Raw genomic sequence first — 21882 nt, forward strand, 5'->3', positions numbered from 1 at the left:
TCCATCCATCTATTCATCATCCATCCATCTGCCCATCCATCCATTCCTCCATCCACCTATCCATCAATCTATCCATCCATCCATCCATCCATCATCCATCCACTTATCCATCCATCCTTCCATCCATCCATCCATGCATCCATTCATCTAATGTGAAGTATCTACTGGTTTCTATCATATCCACAAGGACAGAGGTCACCCTAACTCAATGGAATGATTTTAGGGATGTTAGGAAAATGCTCAAGACTTCTTTTGCCCAGTTCTCCTTTGCATCCTGATTGGTGTTTGAAATTTCACTATTAAATCTTTATACCTTATATTTAAAAATACCTCCCGGGTGTGATAAAATGTTAAGCCATAATGAGTCATTTGCACCTGAGAGCTTTAAAAAAGGGATCCAAAAGTGGACTTTGATGGCACGTCGAAGAAACGAGGATGAGGGTCGTGGGTGGGAGAGGAGGGCTGGACCCCCAAGCCTAACCTCCCTGCCTGCCAACTGTCCCTGGTGCAGCTGGCTCTGCGTGCCTGTGACCCCCCACACTCTGAGGGGGCAGGAGTAGTGTCTGTCTTGCTCACCAAGCACCCTGTTGCTGACATGTGCTGGAGTTCAATAAATATTTAATGAATGAAAAAAATGAATCGATACATCTATACACAGATTGAGTCACACAGTGAACCTGTAACTTTGCCCTCTGGCCCAGAAAAGGTTCATTCGTCCATCAGGAGCCACAGGCCAGGGCCATGGGTCTGGGAGCTTTCACACTTCAGCCCAGAACAGGAATGAACTGTTCCAGAGAAAATAAAGATTAATAAAGGTTTAATGAAAGTCTATAAAACATAACATAATGTCCATTCTGTTGATGGTTACATGTAGTATTTATAAAAATACTATAATCTTTTGAAACAATTTGGGTTTGCATTTTCTCTCTCTTTGCAGAATTTCCCAAAAATACATAATCAGTGCCAAGAAATCAAAGGCAGTTGCCAAATCTCCCCCAAAGACAAAAGTCCAAAAATCACTCCCCCAAATTCCCTGCCTAAAATTATAGATCATGTAGGTGCATTTTACTATAGATGATATTTACTAAACACAAGAGGCTCTGAACCTATGAATGCCTCTCAACTAAAGATTTTGTTTACAACGGTTACTTTTGGAGAAGAGATTAAAAAGCTTTGTGGATTTGGGTTGTGGGTCAATCCTCAATCAGTCATATCTAACAGACATTTCTAAACCACTCCAAGCTCCCAGCACTTCCAAGGGACACCCTCTCTGCCATCACCGTCCCATTGCCAGGGACATAGGGATTAGGTTCCTGGTCCATGCTCAGGGCCATTTGCCCACGGCTGAGTTCCTTCATCTTTTTTTTTTTTTTAATGTTTTTAGATTTATTTATTTTGAGAGAGAGAGAGAGAGCATGAGCGGTGGTGGGGGCGGAGGTGCAGAGAGAGGGAGAGAGAATCCCAAGCAGGTTCCGCACTGCCAGCACACAGTCCAACAGAGGGCTCGAACTCACAACTGTGAGATCATGACCTGAGCCAAAACCAAGAGTTGGACTGACCTGTCCAGGTGCCCCCTTCACTGTCCTTAAGCACCACCCAAAGCCACACAGATTGAGGGGTGCTGCTAAAGGAATACAGAAGCCCAAGTCCCTGCCCTTGGACCGTCACGATGGAATCAATGAGAAAGGGACAGACACAGGAATCAAGTTCAATGGTGGTTCTTGGCAATTCTGTACCTGAGAATGACCAGCAGCACACCTGGAGAGGCTGGAGGCATTCCCAGCACAGTGCGGTTCCCTCGGCCACCCTTGGGTGCTGTCCTAACTTTTAGAACTATGCCCAGCCCCACTGGGCTCTCCAGGCAAACTCCCTGTACATCCCAAGAAAGCCACCTTCTTCTTTTGGCACTGGCTTCACATTTCACCTTGTCCCTTATCTCCAACTCATGGCACATTGTCCCTCCTTCCATGCAGTGCCCCACGGCCCACCCAGCTCCATACTCTACCAACAGACTCTCCTAATGGCCCGTATCTGCCGTTGTACCCGGAAAAAAACAAACAAACACAGTTGCACCTTGGTCAAAATTCAGTGATTTGCAACCAGAGCATAGCAGCCTGCAAGTTGAGAAACCCTTGAGTTGCTCAATATGATCAAAGTCCCAAGCAGTGTGGGGACAACTGCCAGGTGACCGGCCCAGAGCAGGATGGGCGGACAGGGTAACAGGAGGTGATCCTCGGCGGGAATCAGGCCGTTCCCCGGGGAGCCGTAAGGATAGAGGGGAGGGGTGTGCCGTCAGTGGGCCCAGTGCAGGGAGTGTGGGCAGGCAGGCTGGGCTGACAGTGGGCGGCCCTCCGTGCCGGGCTTGGCAGTCAAGGCTTTATCCCACTAGCCCCAGAGAGTGACCGGAGGGTGTTTTAGGGAGATGACTATGTGTATCGGGCATTTTTCCAAAGTACAGAAATGACATTTCTGGTTGGTCCTGAATGTCCGCCTTGGCCCAGCTGCCTCACATCGTGCACGGGGCAGTGAACCATTCAACCAATGACACACGTGCCCACGCAAGCCCTTCTCAAAGACCAAGGTAGCACTTTTCTCTCAAATACTCTGGCTTTGAAGCTTCCAGCTGGAGGGAGAGGGAGGACAGGAGGGCGGCAGCGTCCCTGCAGAGTCCTGTGTCACACAGGCTGCGCCCCAGCCAGGGTCCAGAGCAGCCCCACTGGCGAGGGACCCCATGAAGTGGATGGGACGCAAAGACATGTGAGTTTGGGGTGAGGCTCTGAGCCGGGAGGGTTTGGGGTTGACAGTCATGTGTCTCGGGGCTGTGAGGCCCCCGCCTACCAGAGCTATGGGCAGGCAAGGATTCTCCAGGTGACACAGTCCACGTCCCCCCTTCAAAAGGGCAGCTGCAGTGGGCCGGGGACCCCTGGGGAGCCCAGCAGCCGACTGTGAGGGCAGCTGGGTTCCTAGTGAGCCAGAAAGGACAAGATCCCGTCCCTGAGTGTTTGGGAAGAACTCTTTCATTGCCTGCCGGGTCTAGGGCTAAATCTGTTGAGTGTTTCAAAGTGGTGTCAGCTTGAGCTCGCTGTCACTGACCCTGTGCACTGTGACAGGCTTGCTTCTCCTGCGAAGAGGGCCAGGCGGGGCACTCAGTTTCCAGACGTGGGAGCCTTATCCTCCCCACGGCCCTCACCCCTCCCACCAGCTCACACACACACTGGCATGGGAGAAGGGGAGGGGAAGTTATAGATCTCTCTTAGTAAGGGTGAAACAGGGGAAATTCCATGCCATCTGACCCCTGACTTAATCCTTCAGCTACCTTGAACCCCACACCCCCAACAGCTGCCATGGTCTTCCCGGGATGGGCGGTCTTCCCGAGGCCTGCTGGGAGGGCCACAGGCAAAGTAGAAAGGGATCCGGGATTAGTGCCCTGACAGGGTCCCCAAACCGTGGAGTCACTCAGGACACTGGCTTTTTTGGTTGCACATTCCCACCAAGAGATTTAATTCCTGCAGTTTCCAAGGTCCAAAATCTCTTAATCGCTCGGTTTGGTTGTGAAGTCTTGGGAAACCAGAGAAGAGCCCCGTGGTTCCATTCTCCAGCGACTCAGCGCCGGGTCTGGGCTCAGCCCGGGTGCTGGGGTCGCAGCTTCGATGGACTCGGGAATGGATTCATCCATCATGATGATAAATCTTTAGCAGCACAGGCCTTGCATATGTTGGGCGTCCTTACAGGGCTTACAGGTTTTTACATATATTATCTTAGCATCTTCTAGACGGCTCTGGGAAGCAGCTGTTATGATGTAGATAGCCAGGTGAGTCACGTAAGGCTGAGCTGGTTGCTCAAAATTACTCAGACCTGAAGCCAGCCTCCATTCTTATCTGGCACCATCTGCTTTGCAAAAATCTTTTAAGCTGACTGTGTTTTACTTACCTGCATATATAATGGGATCAATGCTTTTTAAGCCTCTACAGAGAAATCTGTAAAGAAAAGGAAGAAACACAGATTCGTCCTCTGGTACCATGAAAATGTTACTATAAATACTTGTTTTCCAGTTAGGTGTTTGTTTTTGTTTTTAGATAAAAATCAATACAACTGAATGTCAGTTTTTGTTCTTAAAAGGCTCATTCTCTTCTATCAGAGACTGTCTTCCATTACAGAAGAACAAGAAGTCTAAAAGCCTGTTTTCAAGGCTTCTTCCGATGTCTTTTTAAAAATGCAGACAGTCAATCTTGCCAGTTCAGGGGTGATTCTTGGCGCTTTTAAGCTCAAACATTCCTCCCTTCAGCTAATCTTCATATTCCTCACTCTGCTTGCGGGACGGATGGCTGCCAGGGCCACAGTTCTTGGCCCCGGGTTGCCAACGGCAATAACGCACCGGGAATTTTCCACTGGGGGCCGTTCTTGGGGAGGGCACCCAGCGCTTGGTCTCCGAGATCCTCCTATGTGGAGGACCCTGGAAGGAGCACTCTGGAAGGAACAAGGAGTAGCTGGGACTCAGAACCCTCGGCCACTTCTCGCTAGGGGCTGGGGGCCCTGCCAGAGCTTGGGGGCTTGGAGCAGAGTCTCCAAGAAGAAGCAAGCCACCCAGAGGCAGATGTTCCCTCTTCAACTCTGGGACGTGCACACCCACACCATGCACACCAACAGCTTCCCTGGAACAAGAGGGAAGTGAAAACAGATTTAGAACGACAGGTCTGTTTCCATCGGAGGCCACTCTTGGGCACAGGAGACCAGCAATAGCTTTGTTTTTGAAAGGCTCCTCCTTGGCAAGTACTTACAGCGGGCTACACTTAAACGAAGAAAAAATAAATATATGAAACCATATTTTTTTATTCTTCAGAACACTGCAAAAGTGTCTGCTGTTCCTTTCAATATTTCACCTAGATGTACTCATGGGTTTAAATAAGGAAAAATCCCAACCTCCAGTTCCTGGCTCCATCTGTAACAGGTCCCACAGGACCCCACCCTCAGGAGAGGCCCATGCTGGTTTGATGGTTTGATGGTCGCCATCTTGGAATTCTTCATGATTTTTGCACAAGGGGCCCCACATTTTCGTTTTGCACTGCCTTCTGCAAATGATGTAGCCAGTCCTGAGAACAGGCAAAGGTAACCCATAGTGCCCTGTACTCTTCAGAGAAAAAGCACAAAATGGCCCTTTGTATTATGTCTGAAGACTAAGCTAGAAACACCACACGCTATTTCATCTGCAAGGCCTTTGCCTTTATGAAGAATTCTGCAATCTGAAATTTCATACTTGACCCAATTAAGTCTAAACTTCTTAAGTGTTTTAAAAACACATGCCTGAAGGTATCACTGGTCTCCCTCTGAGGGCTGACCCAGTCATATTCTTACCAATGCAAGTGTTATTTGTTAGGGCCAGGGACAGGAGATTTGTTTTCAGGGGCCATCTGGGAAAATGTAAGTGTCCTGTGGAGTAACTTCTTGGCCAGGATTAATACATGAGGTGGAGTGAGTGAGTGCTCAGGAGGGGCTGGGGTCCCAGAGGAGGACTGTAATGGTAAGAACAAGTTTATGGGGGGCTCTGGGAGGGCACTTGATGTCCAAGTCCTTAAAACAATGTTCTGGGCTCATGTGCCCCATTCTGATTCTCTCTTGAACCCATTACAATCACTCCACCAAAGCTGTGCCTACCAGGGTCTGTAGTTTCCTCCATGCTGCTAAATCCAGTGATCACTTCTCAGTACTCCTATTAGTTGATCTGTCTGAGGACTTGGCATGGTGGCTCACTCTCTCCAATGTGGACCTCTGTCTTCACTCACCACTCTGGGTTGCCTCTTCCCTTGTAGCCACTCCCGTGCCCCATGCTACTGGGTCCTCCGGATCACCCAATCTCTGCTGTTGGAGAATTCCTGGAGTCACTGGCAAGGCCCTCCCCTTTTCCGTCTACAGCTCTCATCCAGTCTCATGGCTTTCAATCATAAGTCTATGCTGTTGTGTCCCAAATGGCCTTCTCCAGTCCAGTCTCCTCGCTGAACTCTGCACCTCTATATCCAACCATGGGTGTCCCCACCTGTGCAGTGACAGCTATCCCAAACTCAACATGTCCAAAACAAAACTCCTCTTTTGTGCCCATCGCCCTCCAAACCCAGATTCTTCCACCTCCCACTGTCTTCACCTTCTCAATAAGTGGAAACTCCATTCTTCAGATGCCCAAGCAGAAACCTTGGAGCTATGTTTGACACCTGTCTCTCACACCCCACAGCTAACCCATCAGTGAAACACTTCCAGCACTCACTTTTGTCACTGCCGGCATCTCCTACCTGGATGATCACAGGTCTCCCTGAAACAGCCCAGGCGTGACCTTGGGCAAGTTACTTAACCTAAGCTTCAGTTTCCCCACCTGTAAATGAGGACAACAACATACACGTGATAGATTTCTTGAAGGATTACATAAGTTAATGCCAACGGAAGCGCTTAGCACATGTTTGGCACATCACAAGCCACTCACTACATTTAGCTGTGGTTATTTTTATTCCGATCATTAATAACTAACAGCATCTGTGAAGTTGGGTTCAGAAAGCTAAATTTATAGAGAATGAGCATTAGACATTGTACTTAACTGTATTTTATTTAACATTAGTAAATCTCAGTCTCATGTTTTCATTTAACACTACATTTTTTATCACTGCAATGTTTCCAGTTCATTGCCCAGATAAATCATTTTCACAAGCTTAAAAATTTCATGGAAGAGTTATCTTGTTCATGGAGGTTACCAGTCCAGCTAGGACAATGTCCTGTTGCTTGTTTTCATTTCTGTTTTGACGTTAAGCCCGAAAGGGAGGTCCCACTGAGCTCTACTGGATTTCCAAGGGAAAGTCTGGCAGGCTGGGATCCGTGGATTCATACACTTTTCCAATCTGGAGAGGTTGAGTCATCTGATTGCTGTATGGGTTACTTACTGTAGTTGGCACTTGCTCTTGAGTTTCCACAACTACAACGAGTCTTCCAAATTCTTCCTTCTCCATAGATTCTGTCCTCTATGCTTTGGGGCACAAAGCTAACTACTGCCTTGTTGTTTTCCATGACAGATGTGAAGCCACCAGACTGTGCTCAATACCTGTTCTAGAAAGGACCCACTTCTATTCAGACACGAGTGCTTTTTTTCTACAACTCCGCATACTGCCATTCAGCTAGTCCCCTGTACTGGCTTCCTAGGGCTGCTGTAACAAAGTATCACAAACTGGGTGGCTTAAAACAACAGATTCTTACAGTTCTAGAGCCCAGAAGTCCAAAACTAGGGTGTCAGCAGGGCTTGTTCCTTCTGAGGACTGTGAGCGAAACTCTGTTCCACTCCCCGCTTCTGGTGGTTGCTGGCAAACCTTGGCATTTCTTGGCTTATAGACATATCATTGCAATCTCTGTCTCCTTCCTCACATGGCGTCCTCCCTGTTTTTCTGTGTGCTCGCAAGGCCATCTTGTTATAAGAACACCAGTCTTATTGGTTTAGAAGCTTACCCTAGTCCAGTATGACCTCATCTTAACTATATTATAATGAGCTTATCTGCAGTTATATCTGCAACGACCTTATCTCCAGATAAAGGCACATTCTGAGGCACTAGACATTAGGATTTCAACATTATCTTCTTGGGGGGGATATAATTCAACCCATAACATCCTTTATTATATAAAGCTTTCCCATGGAACATTTTAACTATGAATCATCTAATCTTTGACTCTCTAGACAATATTCTTATAACCTGTGTCTTTTTACTTGTTAATATTTTTCTTGTCTAACAGGTTTTTATCCACCTATACCTTGAAAAGGGAAAAACAACAACATAGCAAATCTAGACAACTATCTTGTCAGGAAAAACAGCTATGCAAAGGCACCAATGTATTTTATTAAATGAAATCTGATCATTTCATTTAGAAATATCTATCTGCTGTATTTTTAATGGCTTCTAATGAAATTTGGTGAGTTGGAATTAGAGAGATAATGCCTCCTGAGAAATGGTTTGGAATTTTTATGACTGTGGTTACTTAAACTCGGAGTTTTCACTAAATCAATAGATTGCTCAATCTCGCTGAGTTGAAAATGGTCTCTACGAGCATCTAACCACATACCCATGGTTTTCATTTGTATTAACACGGGCTTCTCCCCAAACCAGTTCTTATTATGAAAAATAGGTTTTTCTTTAGTCCTCCAAAAGAGAGGGGAAAAATTTAATCTATAAATTGTCATTTCTCTATGACGTGCGAAACATGTTTCACATTGATATCCCTGAATGACATGAGCAAGCCCTGAACACCATGGTAGTAAGAAGTTAGTCATACAATTATTCTGTCTCTGCCTGTCACAGAAAGACTGCAGTTCTACAACATGGGTAGATGGCAGAGAAGTCCTCATAAACTTAAAATACAGATGCCTGCCAGTCTGAAAAAGAACCCAAGGAAAGTTATAGAATGTTTGGAGCTGTAATGAAGGAAACTTCATTTTTAGAGCCAAAAAACCCCACAGTGTGGCCCATTCTGAATGAATAGGGAATGGTTTTTCAAAGGTATCACTTGATCACTTTCTCATAATTCTTATATATTTGTGTAAGAAGGTGTACTAAAATCGCACCTCCAGCTTCTAGGAAAGAGATCCATTTGCTTTGTACGTTAATAAGGAACACGGCAGCCAGCATGTGCTTAGGAAATACTAGAGTATTGCCGCTGGAGTCCAATCCAATTATTCGGATATAGCATAAAAGGTCTGTCTTTTCTCATGTTAGTTTTGCTCATTTATATCATTAAGGTGAATCCAAACCTTCCTTGAGTCTATTCTTAGTTCCCAAGTTGTAGCATTTGTGAAATATCTAAGCAATAATGCACAGCCAAGCTAGCCGGGGCAACAAGAACAGACAGTTTTTTGAGCCATTTTCTTAAACTGCTGAACATCAAGGTTGAGACAACTCTGCCTTCTTTCAAGGTCCAAGGACCATTTTCATTTAAAGGCAGCTCTTCCTTTTTCTTGATAAGCGCTAGGAAACAAGGTTGTATGCTGTCTCCACAGTGGATCCAACCCCATGTCAGGAGCCCTTGGGGACAGTATAATGTGTGTGATGAGGTGGGTGTGATGGCCCGTTCCCAGATGGCTTGATATCTCCCACTGCAGGGCAGACCAAACCTAAAAAGAGGCTGAGTGGCCGAATCTTCCAACTCTTCACCAAGACATGAGCCCAGGGGGTTCTGGGTAAAGAAATTCCCACACGCCTGGCTCATGAACCTCCTTCCCCACGGGCCGCACCGCTCCCACGCCGGGTCTGACATGCCCTTCAGCAGTGTGGGTGGGGAAGGGCCAACGAGCCCCGTGTGCCCACAGGAGAGCTAAAGTAACCAAAGGTGAGACTTCTGCAGGATGGGGACATCGTGTGACTCAAAGGTCCTACTGGCCTCACATCTGCACCCCTCCAGGCAGCCTGGGGGGCAGGGAGGCCTGAGCTCACACCTTATCCGGCAGGAGAAAGGTCTTCGGGAGACCAGACAAAATGAAGAATGGATGTGCCCAGGGACACTAGACAGTAAAAAAGCAGGAGCAGGGGCTAGGCAAACATTGTGTCTGTCCCTTGTCCCAGCCAGGCTGTCCCCACCGGCCCCCACTGTTGACGCCTAATTAGGAGACAAAGCTCCAAAGCTGACGCAGCTAGACTCCAGGCGGGCTGGGAGGTTGAATGCAATGGAGAGACTACACCATGTTCCTGCTCCTTTTTTTTTTTTAATTTATTTCCTTAAAAAAAAAAAAAAAAAAAGGAATGTAGCTCACAGACAACAGAGGAAGGAGCACCATAAAAGTTTATATGGAAAAAAACCCTCACCTTTCAGATCTGGTGCTCATAAAACCAGATCCAGTTTGAGGGGCCGAGCGTGCCCTGGTGTGTTTCACAGCTGGCCTTCGAGGATTTTCATGTTACTTTATAGCCCCGGGGCTTTCTGAGACCCTGCTGAGGGCAAACCCTACATCCTGCTGGACTTCCTGTCTGTGCTCATTCACCTTCCCGAAAACCAAATTGGTTTTTTGGTTTTTGGTTTTTCTTTTAGCAATTCTAGCTCATCACTGCCCCATGAAACTTTCAAGGGACTTATAACCTCTCAGCCTGCTTGCCAAAGTGATTTGACTTCAGGCCGTTCCCTGGAAAAGTCAGGAGAGGATGTTTCTAGTCAAGCAAGTTTAGGAAATGCCGCGCAGCGTTTTCTAGAAGTTCACAGTGCACACCTGCATAGTAAGGGCGGTGAGAAGGTCTGTGGTTACCGGCTTTCGACAGACCCACCTGACATTTACATCCTCACAGGAGACATCCTGCAAACACAGCGTGGCAAGGAACACTCGCTGGGAAACACCATCCTAAATCGTGCTCAAGCACACACCTAAGCCACATATTGCCCACCCAGGAGTGTGCTTTGGAGGCTTTGCAAACCCAGATGCAAGACACAACATTTATTCCTGGAATGCATTATCTTGTTACGCTCAGCCTCACCCACCCAGGCCGTCAAGGTCTTTTTTGGAACTTGATTCTTAGAACCATATTTGTCTTGGACTCACATCTCTCTAGCGCACGCTTCCACAAGCACGCACACGTCTGCAGGAAAAAGTGGCCCGCAGGTGAAGCCAGTTGCAACTCTACATGGCCCGGCGGGTCCTGTATGCACTGCCCCTCTTGGGAGGCATGCTTGGGCAGGATCCTTCCGGAGCATCAGGGATGGTTTTAGGTGGTTTCCGAGGAGGTGCATTCATTTGAAATTGTTTTTCCATTGAATGGCCCCACGGAGAAAAGTGGTTGCTGGGAAGTTGAATTATGACCTAATGCCAGTAGCAGCTGCTGGTAACTCCAGGGAAGGGGTGGGGAGCTGGTGTCTGGGAGTTGGGGGCTCATTAACACTCACTTCTTAAATTAGCAAATCCTTCTAGTACAAGTTTAAAAATAGCAACCTAATGGTTTCTAAAATTAGCAGTCACAGCTCTCCATAAATATTTAGACCTCCAATAAACTTCTGGTCCACTTCCCTAGACTAACGGGGTCAAGCGGGCTTAGCTTTTATGCCACATTCTTGAGGATCAGTGTACTTAACGATTGACCTTGACAAGCAAGAGCTTTGAGAAGCCTCAGAATGGCCGGGACCAGGGACAGCCTGAGCGGCCATCAGCCTGGGGACAACCTCCATGCAGGACTGGAAGGATCTCAAAGGCCACTTGGAGAAGTTGGGAGCCTCCAGGCTACGTGTAGGAACCGACTGTCCAGGCTGGCCTGGGACTGTCCCAGTTTCACACTGCGAGTCCCCTGCCCTGGGCAACCTCTCAGTCTCCAGCAAACCAGAACCGTTGGGTCACCCTGGCCACCTGAACCACTGCAAAAGGATCAAGACTAATGTTCTCTGGGGACAAGTGGGACAAGTGTTGACTCTCCAGAATACACTGATGACACCACCCCTCAGTCTTCATGCCAACGTCCGTCCTATTGACTCACGACGCGTAGCATTTGAAGGAGGAATTAAACCAGGGAAAAGACCAGCCAGGCCAGGCAGAGAACTTCACCCCCTGCACCCGGTTCCCCCATGTGTAAAACAGGATGAACAGTCGCTGCATGACCGGGTTACTACGGGGACACATGGGGCAACGTTATGTCAGTGCTCTGCAAAGTGCCCGGCATCCCTCAGGCCCAGAAATGGGCACTTTTGGTGGTAGCTCTGTTGGGGCACTCAGCACATGGGGCGGGGGGCTCACTGCAGCAGCCCTGCCTCATCCATCGGAGTGACCCCCTACCCGGGTGCCATCTCCTCCCCGGCAGTGGCTGCAAGACAGCCGGCCCCGCCCTGCTCTGGACAGCAGAGATTGTCGGGCGCCCCCCACCCCGACCCCAGCCCCTGCACAGAGTGGGTGCTCGCTAAGTGGAGGGAAGAAGCCTTGGAGCAGAGTCTAAAGAAAGCCAGCATCATGACAAGGCGCAGGTGGCCTGTCAGGGTGAAGTGCGTGTGGAGACCACCGCGTCCTGAAGAAAGCATCATTTAAAACGCCTGTGAAAACCCTAACATTGACCACTGCGTGTCCTGCTGGGCACCACGCTGTTTCGTTGTCCCCTAGTTTTGTTTGTCTGTTAAGCAGCACGGAACTAAGAAATACCCGCTGCAATGCTGAGACATCGAAGCCCGGTAGTTCTAAATCCCGCAAGATGACGGTACGGGCCCCCCATGGCAATGTCACTTGTGTTACTAACCAAATCCTGCGCTGTAATTTAGTAGGGGGTTTCTCCACAAGGGGACCCAGGGTTAAAGACAGTCGCAGTGAGCCTCTGTGCCACCTGGGAGATGCCCCCCCCAGCCCACATTTCGCTCCCTGCAGCCTTCCTGCGCTTAACTGAGATGAAGGAAGTAGGTTTTGCCCACGGAGTTCTTCCTTGGTTTGGGATGCTGAAGCGACTGGTCATCAGCAGAGAAGCTTCCAGAACCAGGAAACACTCTGGGGCCATGGAGTCCAGCTCCCTCACGTTAGAGAAAGAAGCTGAGCCCACACAGACACCCCGAGTCACTCAGCAGGTGGGGGTGACAGGGTGGATTGGTACCCTGCCCCGGGCAGGAGAGAGGACCCAGTGGTGTTCACCAGGGTTTTCTGCTCACCTGCCCGCCTTCCCTCCTCCCTTCCTCTCCTCGTCGCGTCCATTCCCCTGCCTCCCTGCCTCTCTCCTTCCTCCCTTCCAACACTTCCCGAGTGTCCCCTATTCGTCTGGCACTACATAGGTGCCGGGTCCTTGCCCCCAAGAAGCATTCTGGATTTGGCCATGGTTAGAATTTCTGAAACCTCTGAAATGGCTCCGCATTCCCGTCTCTCTGCGAGTCAGGTAGCGACAAGCACACCGCTCCGCAGACAGGTGTGAGGGGAGGTGCCCTGGTTTGTGGTCCTGGCCCCGGCACCTAAGGAGCTGTGACCTTGGTCACTCCCTGGCCCCTGACATCAGTGCGCAATCTCGAAGTTCACATCCAGCTCTGGGGTTCTGGAAGAAAGCGTCAGACCTGCCTGTGGGTATTAAACTCTTCCCTCGCTGAGAGCCCAGGGAAGTCACCCCCTTTCGGGAGACGTTTCATCCTGACAGGCAGTCTGGGGCTAATTTCTCAGGCACAGGTAGCGCACACCTTAGCTCTTGCCAGTCCACGTGTGGGTTTAACAATGGAAGTGATTACGGACCAAGCAGCACGAAATGAGATTCAAACGCAGCCGAAGTGTTTAAGGGTAGGCAGAAGGTAGAACTTTCCACGCCGGCTTGCTAAGTGCTGATAGATCAGAAACTGGGGCTCTGGATTGCCCTTGCGGGGCGGGGAGGGGGGCGCCGGGGAAGGGCAGGCGGGCCAGATTTCTGCTGTCATCCCTTCCCCTTCCGGCCTTGCAGGGAAAATGTCTTGGACAGGCAGCTTATCCTTGCACCCAATGAAGTGTCAGAAACTGTTTTGAAAAATATGTTAATTGTCCTAGCAACTGCCCGCGGAAAACTCAGTTTCGGGGGCAGAAATAAACGCAGCAAGATAATCTTTAACCCATTTCCCTTCTCTCCCTGCCCCGCCTCCCGGCCTCATTAGGACTCCGGCGGGCGCCTGAGCGAGCCCGGCAGCCGGCCACCGGGGCCATGGCCAGCACCGCCGTGCAGCTGCTGGGCTTCCTGCTCAGCTTCCTGGGCCTGGTGGGCACGCTGATCACCACCATCCTGCCGCACTGGCGCCGCACGGCGCACGTGGGCACCAACATCCTGACGGCCGTGTCCTACCTGAAGGGGCTGTGGATGGAGTGCGTGTGGCACAGCACGGGCATCTACCAGTGCCAGATCTACCGCTCGCTGCTGGCGCTGCCCCGCGACCTGCAGGCGGCGCGCGCGCTCATGGTCATCTCCTGCCTGCTCTCGGGCGTGGCCTGCGCCTGCGCCGTGGTGGGCATGAAGTGCACGCGCTGCGCCAAGGGCACGCCCGCCAAGACCACGTTCGCCGCGCTGGGCGGCGCGCTCTTCATCCTGGCCGGCCTGCTCTGCCTGGTGGCGGTGTCCTGGACCACCAACGACGTGGTGCAGAACTTCTACAACCCGCTGCTGCCCAGCGGCATGAAGTTCGAGATCGGGCAGGCCCTGTACCTCGGCTTCATCTCCTCGTCCCTGTCGCTCATCGGCGGCACGCTGCTCTGCCTGTCCTGCCAGGACGAGGGGCCCTCCAGGCCCTACCAGGCCCAGCCCAGGGCCGCGACGGCCACCGCGCCCGCCTACCGGCCCCCCGCCGCCTTCAAGGACAACCGGGCCCCCTCGGCCACCTCGGCCTCGCTCAGCGGGTACAGACTGAACGACTATGTGTGAGTCCCCGGGGCCCGTCCCTCCCCGAGTCCACAGCGGCACCAGGACCCAGACTGGCTCCGATGCAGGGTCCCAGCACAGAGTTTACTTCCGGGCTACTTTTTTGTCCAGAGGAATTAATATGAATATGAGGGAGTGGGCTGAGAACACAGGGAAGGAAGGGAAGATAGGAGAGGGGAGAAGAGCTCTGTATACCAAAGACTTAAAAAAAAAAAAATCCTTTCTGTTTTTGTATTTATTATATGTATTTATGTGGGTGATTTAATAACAGCTGAATGAAAAGCGACTTGGGAGTTGGGTCAGTGGGGTTTGTTTGCGATACAGGAATAAACCTCTTGGATGTGGTTGTTAATGAAATGGACAGTATTTGTTTCTGTTTCCAGTCTGTTCTGTCTGCTAAGGTCTTGTAACCACAACCTACTGTCAGGACTCCATATCGCCAAGCAATGGGGACCCTCAGAGGGTGGCCACAACCCACATACGATGGGAAAATCAGAGGAGGGCCGGGCTGATATTCATGGAAATGATGCTTGAGGGATATTCACCAAGAACCGTCACTCCAGCTTAAGCCCAGAGGCAGGGCAGGAAGTACGGGGTCCCTGGGGGAAAAGATGATTGCTTTAAATCACAAAGTAAAGATAACGGTCGTTTTCTCCTGGTAGCCTCCACTAGTAAGGAAGCAAAAGTCAGAAGAAAAAAGACAGAGCAAAAGGTGCCTGGCCGCTTGGCTCCCGAGGCATTGGCAAGAAGCCCAGTTAGGAGCACGGCTCAAGCCCGACTGCCCCGCAGATCACCGCTGGCTTTTCTGGGGACAGAAGCATGATGCCAGCTGCCTTCAGAGCAGGTACCAGAGTCTGTTGACTTCTTTAGCTGGAAAGAACTGCTGACAGGGCCACATGAGCTCTGACTGCTGTCAGAACACTGATGATGTTTTCTGGTTGTGATCTAAATCACGTGGTCACACACACACACACTCACTCACTCACTCACACTTAGACTCTTACAGCTGTCCCATTAGCTGGTCCGGGGAGCTTGGTCCTGTTCCGTGTCCTTTCATTCCACAGCCTTGCCCATGATGTGCCCTGATGGTGCCCTGCTCTTGTCTCTGTCCCGAACCTCAAGTTCTGAACGTGTAAAGAAAATACCCTGTTGGGGGAAGAGTGGAGACTGAGACCTACCCACAGAGTGGCACTTTCACGAATTCCTCCATTCTCAAGGGGTTTTGTAGAAGGGCCACCAGGGCTCCAGGGCTCTAGCATTACTGCCTGCAGGGAAGAGAGCCACAGCAGGTCAGCACAGACCCGGAGCCAACTGGCCAGGCTTGCTGCCGTGGCCTGGTGAAACCCTTGCCCCCGGACCGGGAGGGGCTAGAAGGAGAGGCTCCAGGACAAGGGTCAAGAGGCCAGGCAGGCCGCAGCCTGGGGCCCCCGGATCCAGTAAGGCCAGAGGTGGGTTTATACTCTACGAACTTCATGCTTCCTCCTGACAAGGTCCTCTAGGCCCTCAGACCAGGCCACGGAGATGGTGACGGGGAATCCCAGCCGCCGTGGGCTTCTCCTGCCATTGGTGTCTCCCCCAGATGGAAGCTCTCACCAGTAATGTACAAGCACTGAGAGCCCATCTGGTCCCTTTGGGCCTTACCAGTTAGAGCTACTGAACTGCACCACTGCTGACTCGTAACAGCATGAAAAATGAGGGACTAATGGAGCAGATCCGTACTGTTTTTTGCTGACCTTCAGACCCCAGGCAACAAATGCCATGTCTGTTCGGAAGGACGGGTGCGGTCCATTTTAGCTTTTATCCGACCGCAGAGAAGCTACGCGAGCTGGGATCTGCCATTCCTTTCAGACCAGGGATTTACACCCGAAACGTCATCATTTCGTGCAGGTTGAAACCAGCAATTTTAACCTACGGTTTAAATTACACAAATCAGTCAATCTGAACCAATAAAGAAGGCAAAGAAAGTCTAAAAATAGCATGATGTTCTGTTAGTCCTACCTTGATGGTCATGGTCTAGAATGTGCCTGGTGAAGTTATTCTAGGTAATAGACTTAGTACAAACTAAAGAAAAAAAATAGGTTTCTCTTTTCAAACTCTTTCTCGAATTCTGTCACAACTAAATTAAATATGTCCGTATCTCCTACTCAGGTGAAAGACCAATAATAATAGTGATTAGAGTGTATTGAGCACTTACTATATGCCCAGTTCATTCTTTTTGTTTACTAATCTGGTCCAATGAGATAAACGCTATTCTTAACCTCATTTTACAAAGGAGGAAGTTAAATCCGTTAAGCATTGGACTTCCACTCAGGTCAGGATCTCGCAGTTCACGGGTTCAAGCCTGGCATTGGGCTCTGTGCTAACAGTACAGAGCCTGCTAGGGATTCTCTCTCTCTCTACCTCTGTCTCTCTGCCCTTCCTCCACTCACTCTCTCTCTCTCTCAAAATAAATAAACTTTAAAAATATTCTTTAAAAAAAAAAGAAAGGAGGAAATGAAAATATAAAGAGATAAGTTGCTTGATCAGTATTTGCCCAGGGTCACAGCGCCAGTGAGTAAAAGACCCAGGATTAAAAGACAGGTGAGCAGGGGACCAATACGTTCACTCAAGTAGCAACGTGACCCATAGTCTCATTACTTTTGTGTCCAGACTATTTGCAAATAATTCAGCGATTATTTCAGGACCACATACAGCTCTTTCCACAATCATCATCCCACAGAGCTTCTGGCTCTGGCTGGATTGACGAAATGTGATGTCAGACCCCGAGGTCCAAATTTGAATCCCCATAGGAAGCAGGAAGTGACACACAAGACGGTGACACATGGATGGCTCCGTCCTATAGCCTGGCCAGCCCAAACAGGAAGTAGATCTGAACAAGACCTTGACTCCCTCCCTCAAGTAACGGGGTATAGGGATGAGTTCCCAGTTTCCTCCTTCACTCCCAACACAAGTGCCAGGCCCTGCTCCAGCCCCTCTTTGCCACATTACCACCAGGGCCGTCACATAGATGCATGTTTTTGGTTTTGCCCAAATCTTTGGGACTGGCTGGTCTTAACTAAGTCTGCTTTGACAACAGTCTGGTCTCCTTTTGGAGGTATAACACACAACCCCAAATTTCAGAATAAAAAGGAAACTTGAGTCAGACAGTTGTTATGGATTTAAATTACAGCAAGACCCTTATGGGATAAGAAATGCTACATTTCTTTGCTTCTCTAAATCAAATCAAACTTGGCTCTGATCCAGAGAGGTCTAAAGCCAGCCATGTTTTCTGGTTCCCTCCCCTGCATTTAGGTCTCAGGGCCCCAGCACTAAGGGAGGCCCTGGATTTGCAGGAGCCTTTATTCCTTGGGGACACCTTGTTACCCACTGACGGCCAGCGTCGATGCCTTTACAGCCCAGGGCCTCCCGATGCTCCTCCCAGGCCACAGCCCGTGCATCCCCAGTCATCCACGTCGTGTCCCAGACCCTCCCGGGCCCTATGTGAACAGACACTGGAAACCTCCACCCTGTGAACGCTTTGTCCCCATCCCTGACTCTGGGAAGCCACTTCCTAAGATGGAGCCACACCCCTCCTGTACTCAGAGCACCTGCGTGTCCCCTCTTGGATGACACACCTTGATTGCTTTCATGAGTTCCCAGAGAAGCCTGCTTTCGTGTCAGCCACTGTCGCCCTAAATGGAAACAATTTAAGAACTATGGCTCATTCACAACCTGTGTGGTAACCGTCCATTACCTTATAGCGATAAACTGAAGACAGGGCCAGGATTTTCACCCGTCAGTGTCCGACCCCAAAGTCCCATGGTTGGCCACAGTGCCACCCTGCTTCTCCCTGCTTTGGTCCCTCCTTGCTTTCTCCCTGCCCAGCAAAAGGAACGGCATGAATGGTGACAATCCAGGCAGGAGATGTGGGTCTGGACCAGGTGGCAGGTTGGAAGGGGAAGAAATCGGGATGCACCGGAAGGCAGAGCAGTGGGATTTACTGGCGGGTTTGGTTGTGAGTGTGAAAAAAAAAAAAAAGAAGGCATAAAGGATGATGCCAAGATTTGAGCCTGGATCACCTGGAAAAATGGGGCTGCTGTTTTCTAAAATGAAGGGGATTCCGGAAAGAAAAGGTTCTGGTCCCGGAAGGGAGACTAAATCGTTCTCCAGGTGTTTGGTCTGAGCTGCGTCAAGTGGAGCCGTGGAGTGGGTCTTGGATATACATATGAAGCCGGAGTTCAGGAAGAGGTCACTCTGGGAGCCATCGGCCCAGGAATGTCATGCAAGCCAGCGGCTAGAAAGGATCACGTTGCAAGTGAACACACATGAGGAATCAAAGAGGCCAAGAGAGATTCACGTCTCGAGGCTGGAAGGATGAGGCGGATGGAGCCAGCAGCCAGAGGGGGAATGCCCAGCGAGTGAGGAGAACTGAAGAGAACGTTCTAGAAGCCGAGGAGAAGGGCGTGATCAGCTGTGTTAAATTAACTCCTCTACTTTCACGCTCACGCGGGATGTAGGTGCGGTGGCTGGCTCCATTGGCAGGGGAGGCAGCTGGGCTTAAGACAAGCAAAGGGAAAGCTGAGGGGGCTGCCAGGTGGAAGCAGCAAGCTGCCTGAGTGGAGAGCGAATGCACTAGAACAGTCTTGTGTCCAGTGCAGAGGTTGCGAGAGCCCGCAAGGAAAATACGCAGTTCCCGCTCTTCCTGTGTAAGCACTAAGGCAGACCTATCGATCCCTCCCGAGGTAATACATTGGGGGTCCTCTCACCGGGTTCTGTATAGGTTCCCATGAACTCCACCTCACATTAGTACTTTTAGTTTACTTATTTCTTTATTCTGAGAGAGAGAGCAAGTAGGGGAGGGGCAAAGAAAGAGGGAGAGAGAGAGAAAATCCCAAGCAGGCTCCCGGCTGCCAGCACAGAACCCAACATGGGGCTCGAACTCATGAACCCGTGAGATCATGACCTGAGCCGAAACCAAGAGGCTGACGCTTAACCAACTGAGCCACCCAGGTGCCCCAAATGCTTCTGAACAGAAAGAAAAAAGATAACTATGTAAGATTTCAAAAGGAAACTAATGATAATTGACATGGTTGTCAACACATTTACAAAGTGTGGCATAGCAATATTTGTGCTCCTTTTCAAATGCACTAAATGACAATATCCGCCAATAAATACTGGAAGGCCAAAGCAGTAACGAGCATAAATAGTATTTTAAGACATTTGCAACGACTGTTATTTGGTGTGAAAATATTTGTGATTTCCAGGAGTGATAAAGTCCCGAGGGCTAAAATAAAAAAATAAAAATAAAAATAAATAAATAAAGCAAATTGCTCGAATGACTTAAAGATACACTCAAAGCCCCTTCACATGAGAAGAGTTTGTGCAAGCGGAAATTCAAATTTCCTTCTGCACCTACGTAATAGTTTACTAAAATAAACCGAGGGGCGCCTGGCTGGCTCAGTCAGAAGAGAATGCAACTCTTGATCTCAGGGTTGTGGATTCGAGCCCCACGCTGGGTGCAGAGATTACTAAAATAACTAAGTTTAAGAAAAATTTTTTTAAATTAAAATGAAATAAGGCCTAAGAGCTTCCCCGGGCACCCCAGTGGCCTTATGTGTATCTGTAGGGGTTGGGAGACCCCAGAACAGCAGCCCAGACCTGGAGCACAGTTCCTGAAGACAGCAGGAACCTGGCTCCACATTGAACTTCTCAAGAAGAGTCGTCTCAAGGCCCCAGGGGAAGGAATTGCAATGGCCCGCAGGCAGTATTCCCACCTGTTATAGACCCAGCAGGAGCTCCTCATGGTGGCCAGGGAAGCACCAGGCATAAGTACCCATAGTAGGTTTCCAGGCACTGCCATTCGCATGATCCACAGACAGGAGGGAGGGAACAGAAAACGAGTCCCCGGGAGCAGCCTTGCAAAACCAAGTCAGGCCAAGAGCAAAGGCAAACCCGTTACGCATTTCTTCTGCCAGAAACATCAGTTTTAGACAAATGACATTAGAATTAACAACGCCCAGTAGCTTGGCAGTCACTGTGCACTGGAGAGGGAGGAACAAGCAGAGGTAGCCTGGGGCGGTGGGTGGGGAGGGGGAAAGACACACGAGGAAACCTGGTTGAACTAAGATTTAGAGGATTAAATCCTCTGCAGTGTCCTAGAGTATCTACATGCCTTTCTCCCCCAGGACGAGACACAGCGGTGTGTGTGTGTGTGTGTAAGAGAGAGACTGAGAGACCGAGAGAGAGACGGAGCCAGACAGAGACAGAGATGGAGACAGAGGAGGAGAGATTGAAATCTGAGGTCCTGGATATTTGAAGCCATTTCTTTCTTGAATCAAAAAGCACAAAGCCGATTGCTGGGCAACTATCCAAATGAAAACACAGAAATTTCATTCTAGTAAGTTATTTTAAAATACTACCAACTGGCCTTTGCAGGTGCGTGTGGCAGGGGAAAGGCATTAGCCAGCAGCCCATTTCCTGCCTGGGAAAGGCCAGTGGAGGTCACCCCATAAATCTGGGTGGGCCCAGCCCCTGGGGGCGATTCACCTGCATCGTCCTCACACCTCTGCCTCTGGCAGCTTCACCTCAGAAAAGCTCAGCACGGCGCACACTCTACACTTTAATTCCTTTCTCCTGAGGGGCTCTCGACTTAAAAGCTTGCCACCCGCCATCCCTGCTGGGCGACCGAGGGACCGGCCCAAGCTTTCTGTCCCACAGGGCGGCCCACCAGCTCCTGCCAGCAGCATCAGCCGCCTCCAGCTCTGGGGAGGTCTAGGGCTTTTTCAGTCATCCCAAGCATTTTTCCAAAATAAAGCATTTGCATAGATTTCCCACCCAGCGTAGTAAATAGCAAGAAGGCAGGATTTAACAGCCAGGACAGCATAGGAGAGTTTGGGTCTAGTGGCTTCAGCAGGTGTCTAGGGAAGCTGGTGTCTGCCTTGGGGAGGAGCTTATGTGAATAAGGGGACCCAGTGCTACACTTGGGAGTCCTTGAGCCTAGACAGAACCTGACCCCCAGCCTCTCCCCAGACAACCCTCTCAGCGGGAGAAGGAGCCTCTTTTTCCATTCACGGCTTCACAGATACCTCATTACGAAATTCACCATCCCCCTTTGCAATGACTGGCATGAGAATATCACACGACTTTGTTATTCTAACATCAAATCCGGTTCTGATTTTTTTAATAAGTTTTTTAAAAATGTTTATTCATTTTTGAGAGACAGAGACAGAGCATGAGCGGGGAAGGGGCAGAGAGAGAGGGAGACACAGAATCCGGAGCAGGCTCCAGGCTCTGAACCGTCAGCACAGAGCCCGATGCAGGGCTCGAACTTACAGACTGTGAGATCATGACCTGAGCTGAAGTCGGACGCTCAACCGACTGAGCCACCCAGGCGCCCCTAAAATCCGGTTCTGATTAAAACCACAATGAGATACTGCCACGTGCCCGCTAGAGTGGCTAAAATGTAAAAGATCGACAATATCCAGTGTTGGCAAGGAAGTGAAGCAACAGCAACTTTTGTTTTCAGGAGGGAGAAGGCAAATCAGTATCATTACTTTGTTCATTGGCAGGGGGCAGTTGGGGG

The 21882-nt window shown here is 49.8% G+C and overlaps 1 protein-coding gene across 1 annotated transcript; it reads left to right on the top strand.

Moving 5' to 3' along the window:
• Positions 1 to 2264: 2264 nt before the first annotated feature.
• CLDN14 (claudin 14) lies at positions 2265 to 14684 on the top strand. The gene is made up of 2 exons (XM_043593630.1): positions 2265 to 2757; positions 13567 to 14684. Exon 2 carries the CDS (start codon positions 13614 to 13616, stop codon positions 14322 to 14324), a length of 711 nt encoding a protein of 236 aa, XP_043449565.1. The 5' UTR covers positions 2265 to 2757; positions 13567 to 13613; the 3' UTR covers positions 14325 to 14684.
• The last annotated feature ends 7198 nt before the right edge of the window (positions 14685 to 21882 follow it).

This window comes from Prionailurus bengalensis, chromosome C2, assembly GCF_016509475.1.
Source record: "Prionailurus bengalensis isolate Pbe53 chromosome C2, Fcat_Pben_1.1_paternal_pri, whole genome shotgun sequence".
NCBI lineage: Eukaryota > Metazoa > Chordata > Mammalia > Carnivora > Felidae > Prionailurus > Prionailurus bengalensis.

Excerpts from the sequence above, each read along its gene's own strand:
- CLDN14 (XM_043593630.1), top strand. The coding sequence starts at position 13,614 with ATGGCCAGCACCGCCGTGCAGCTGCTGGGCTTCCTGCTCAGCTTCCTG.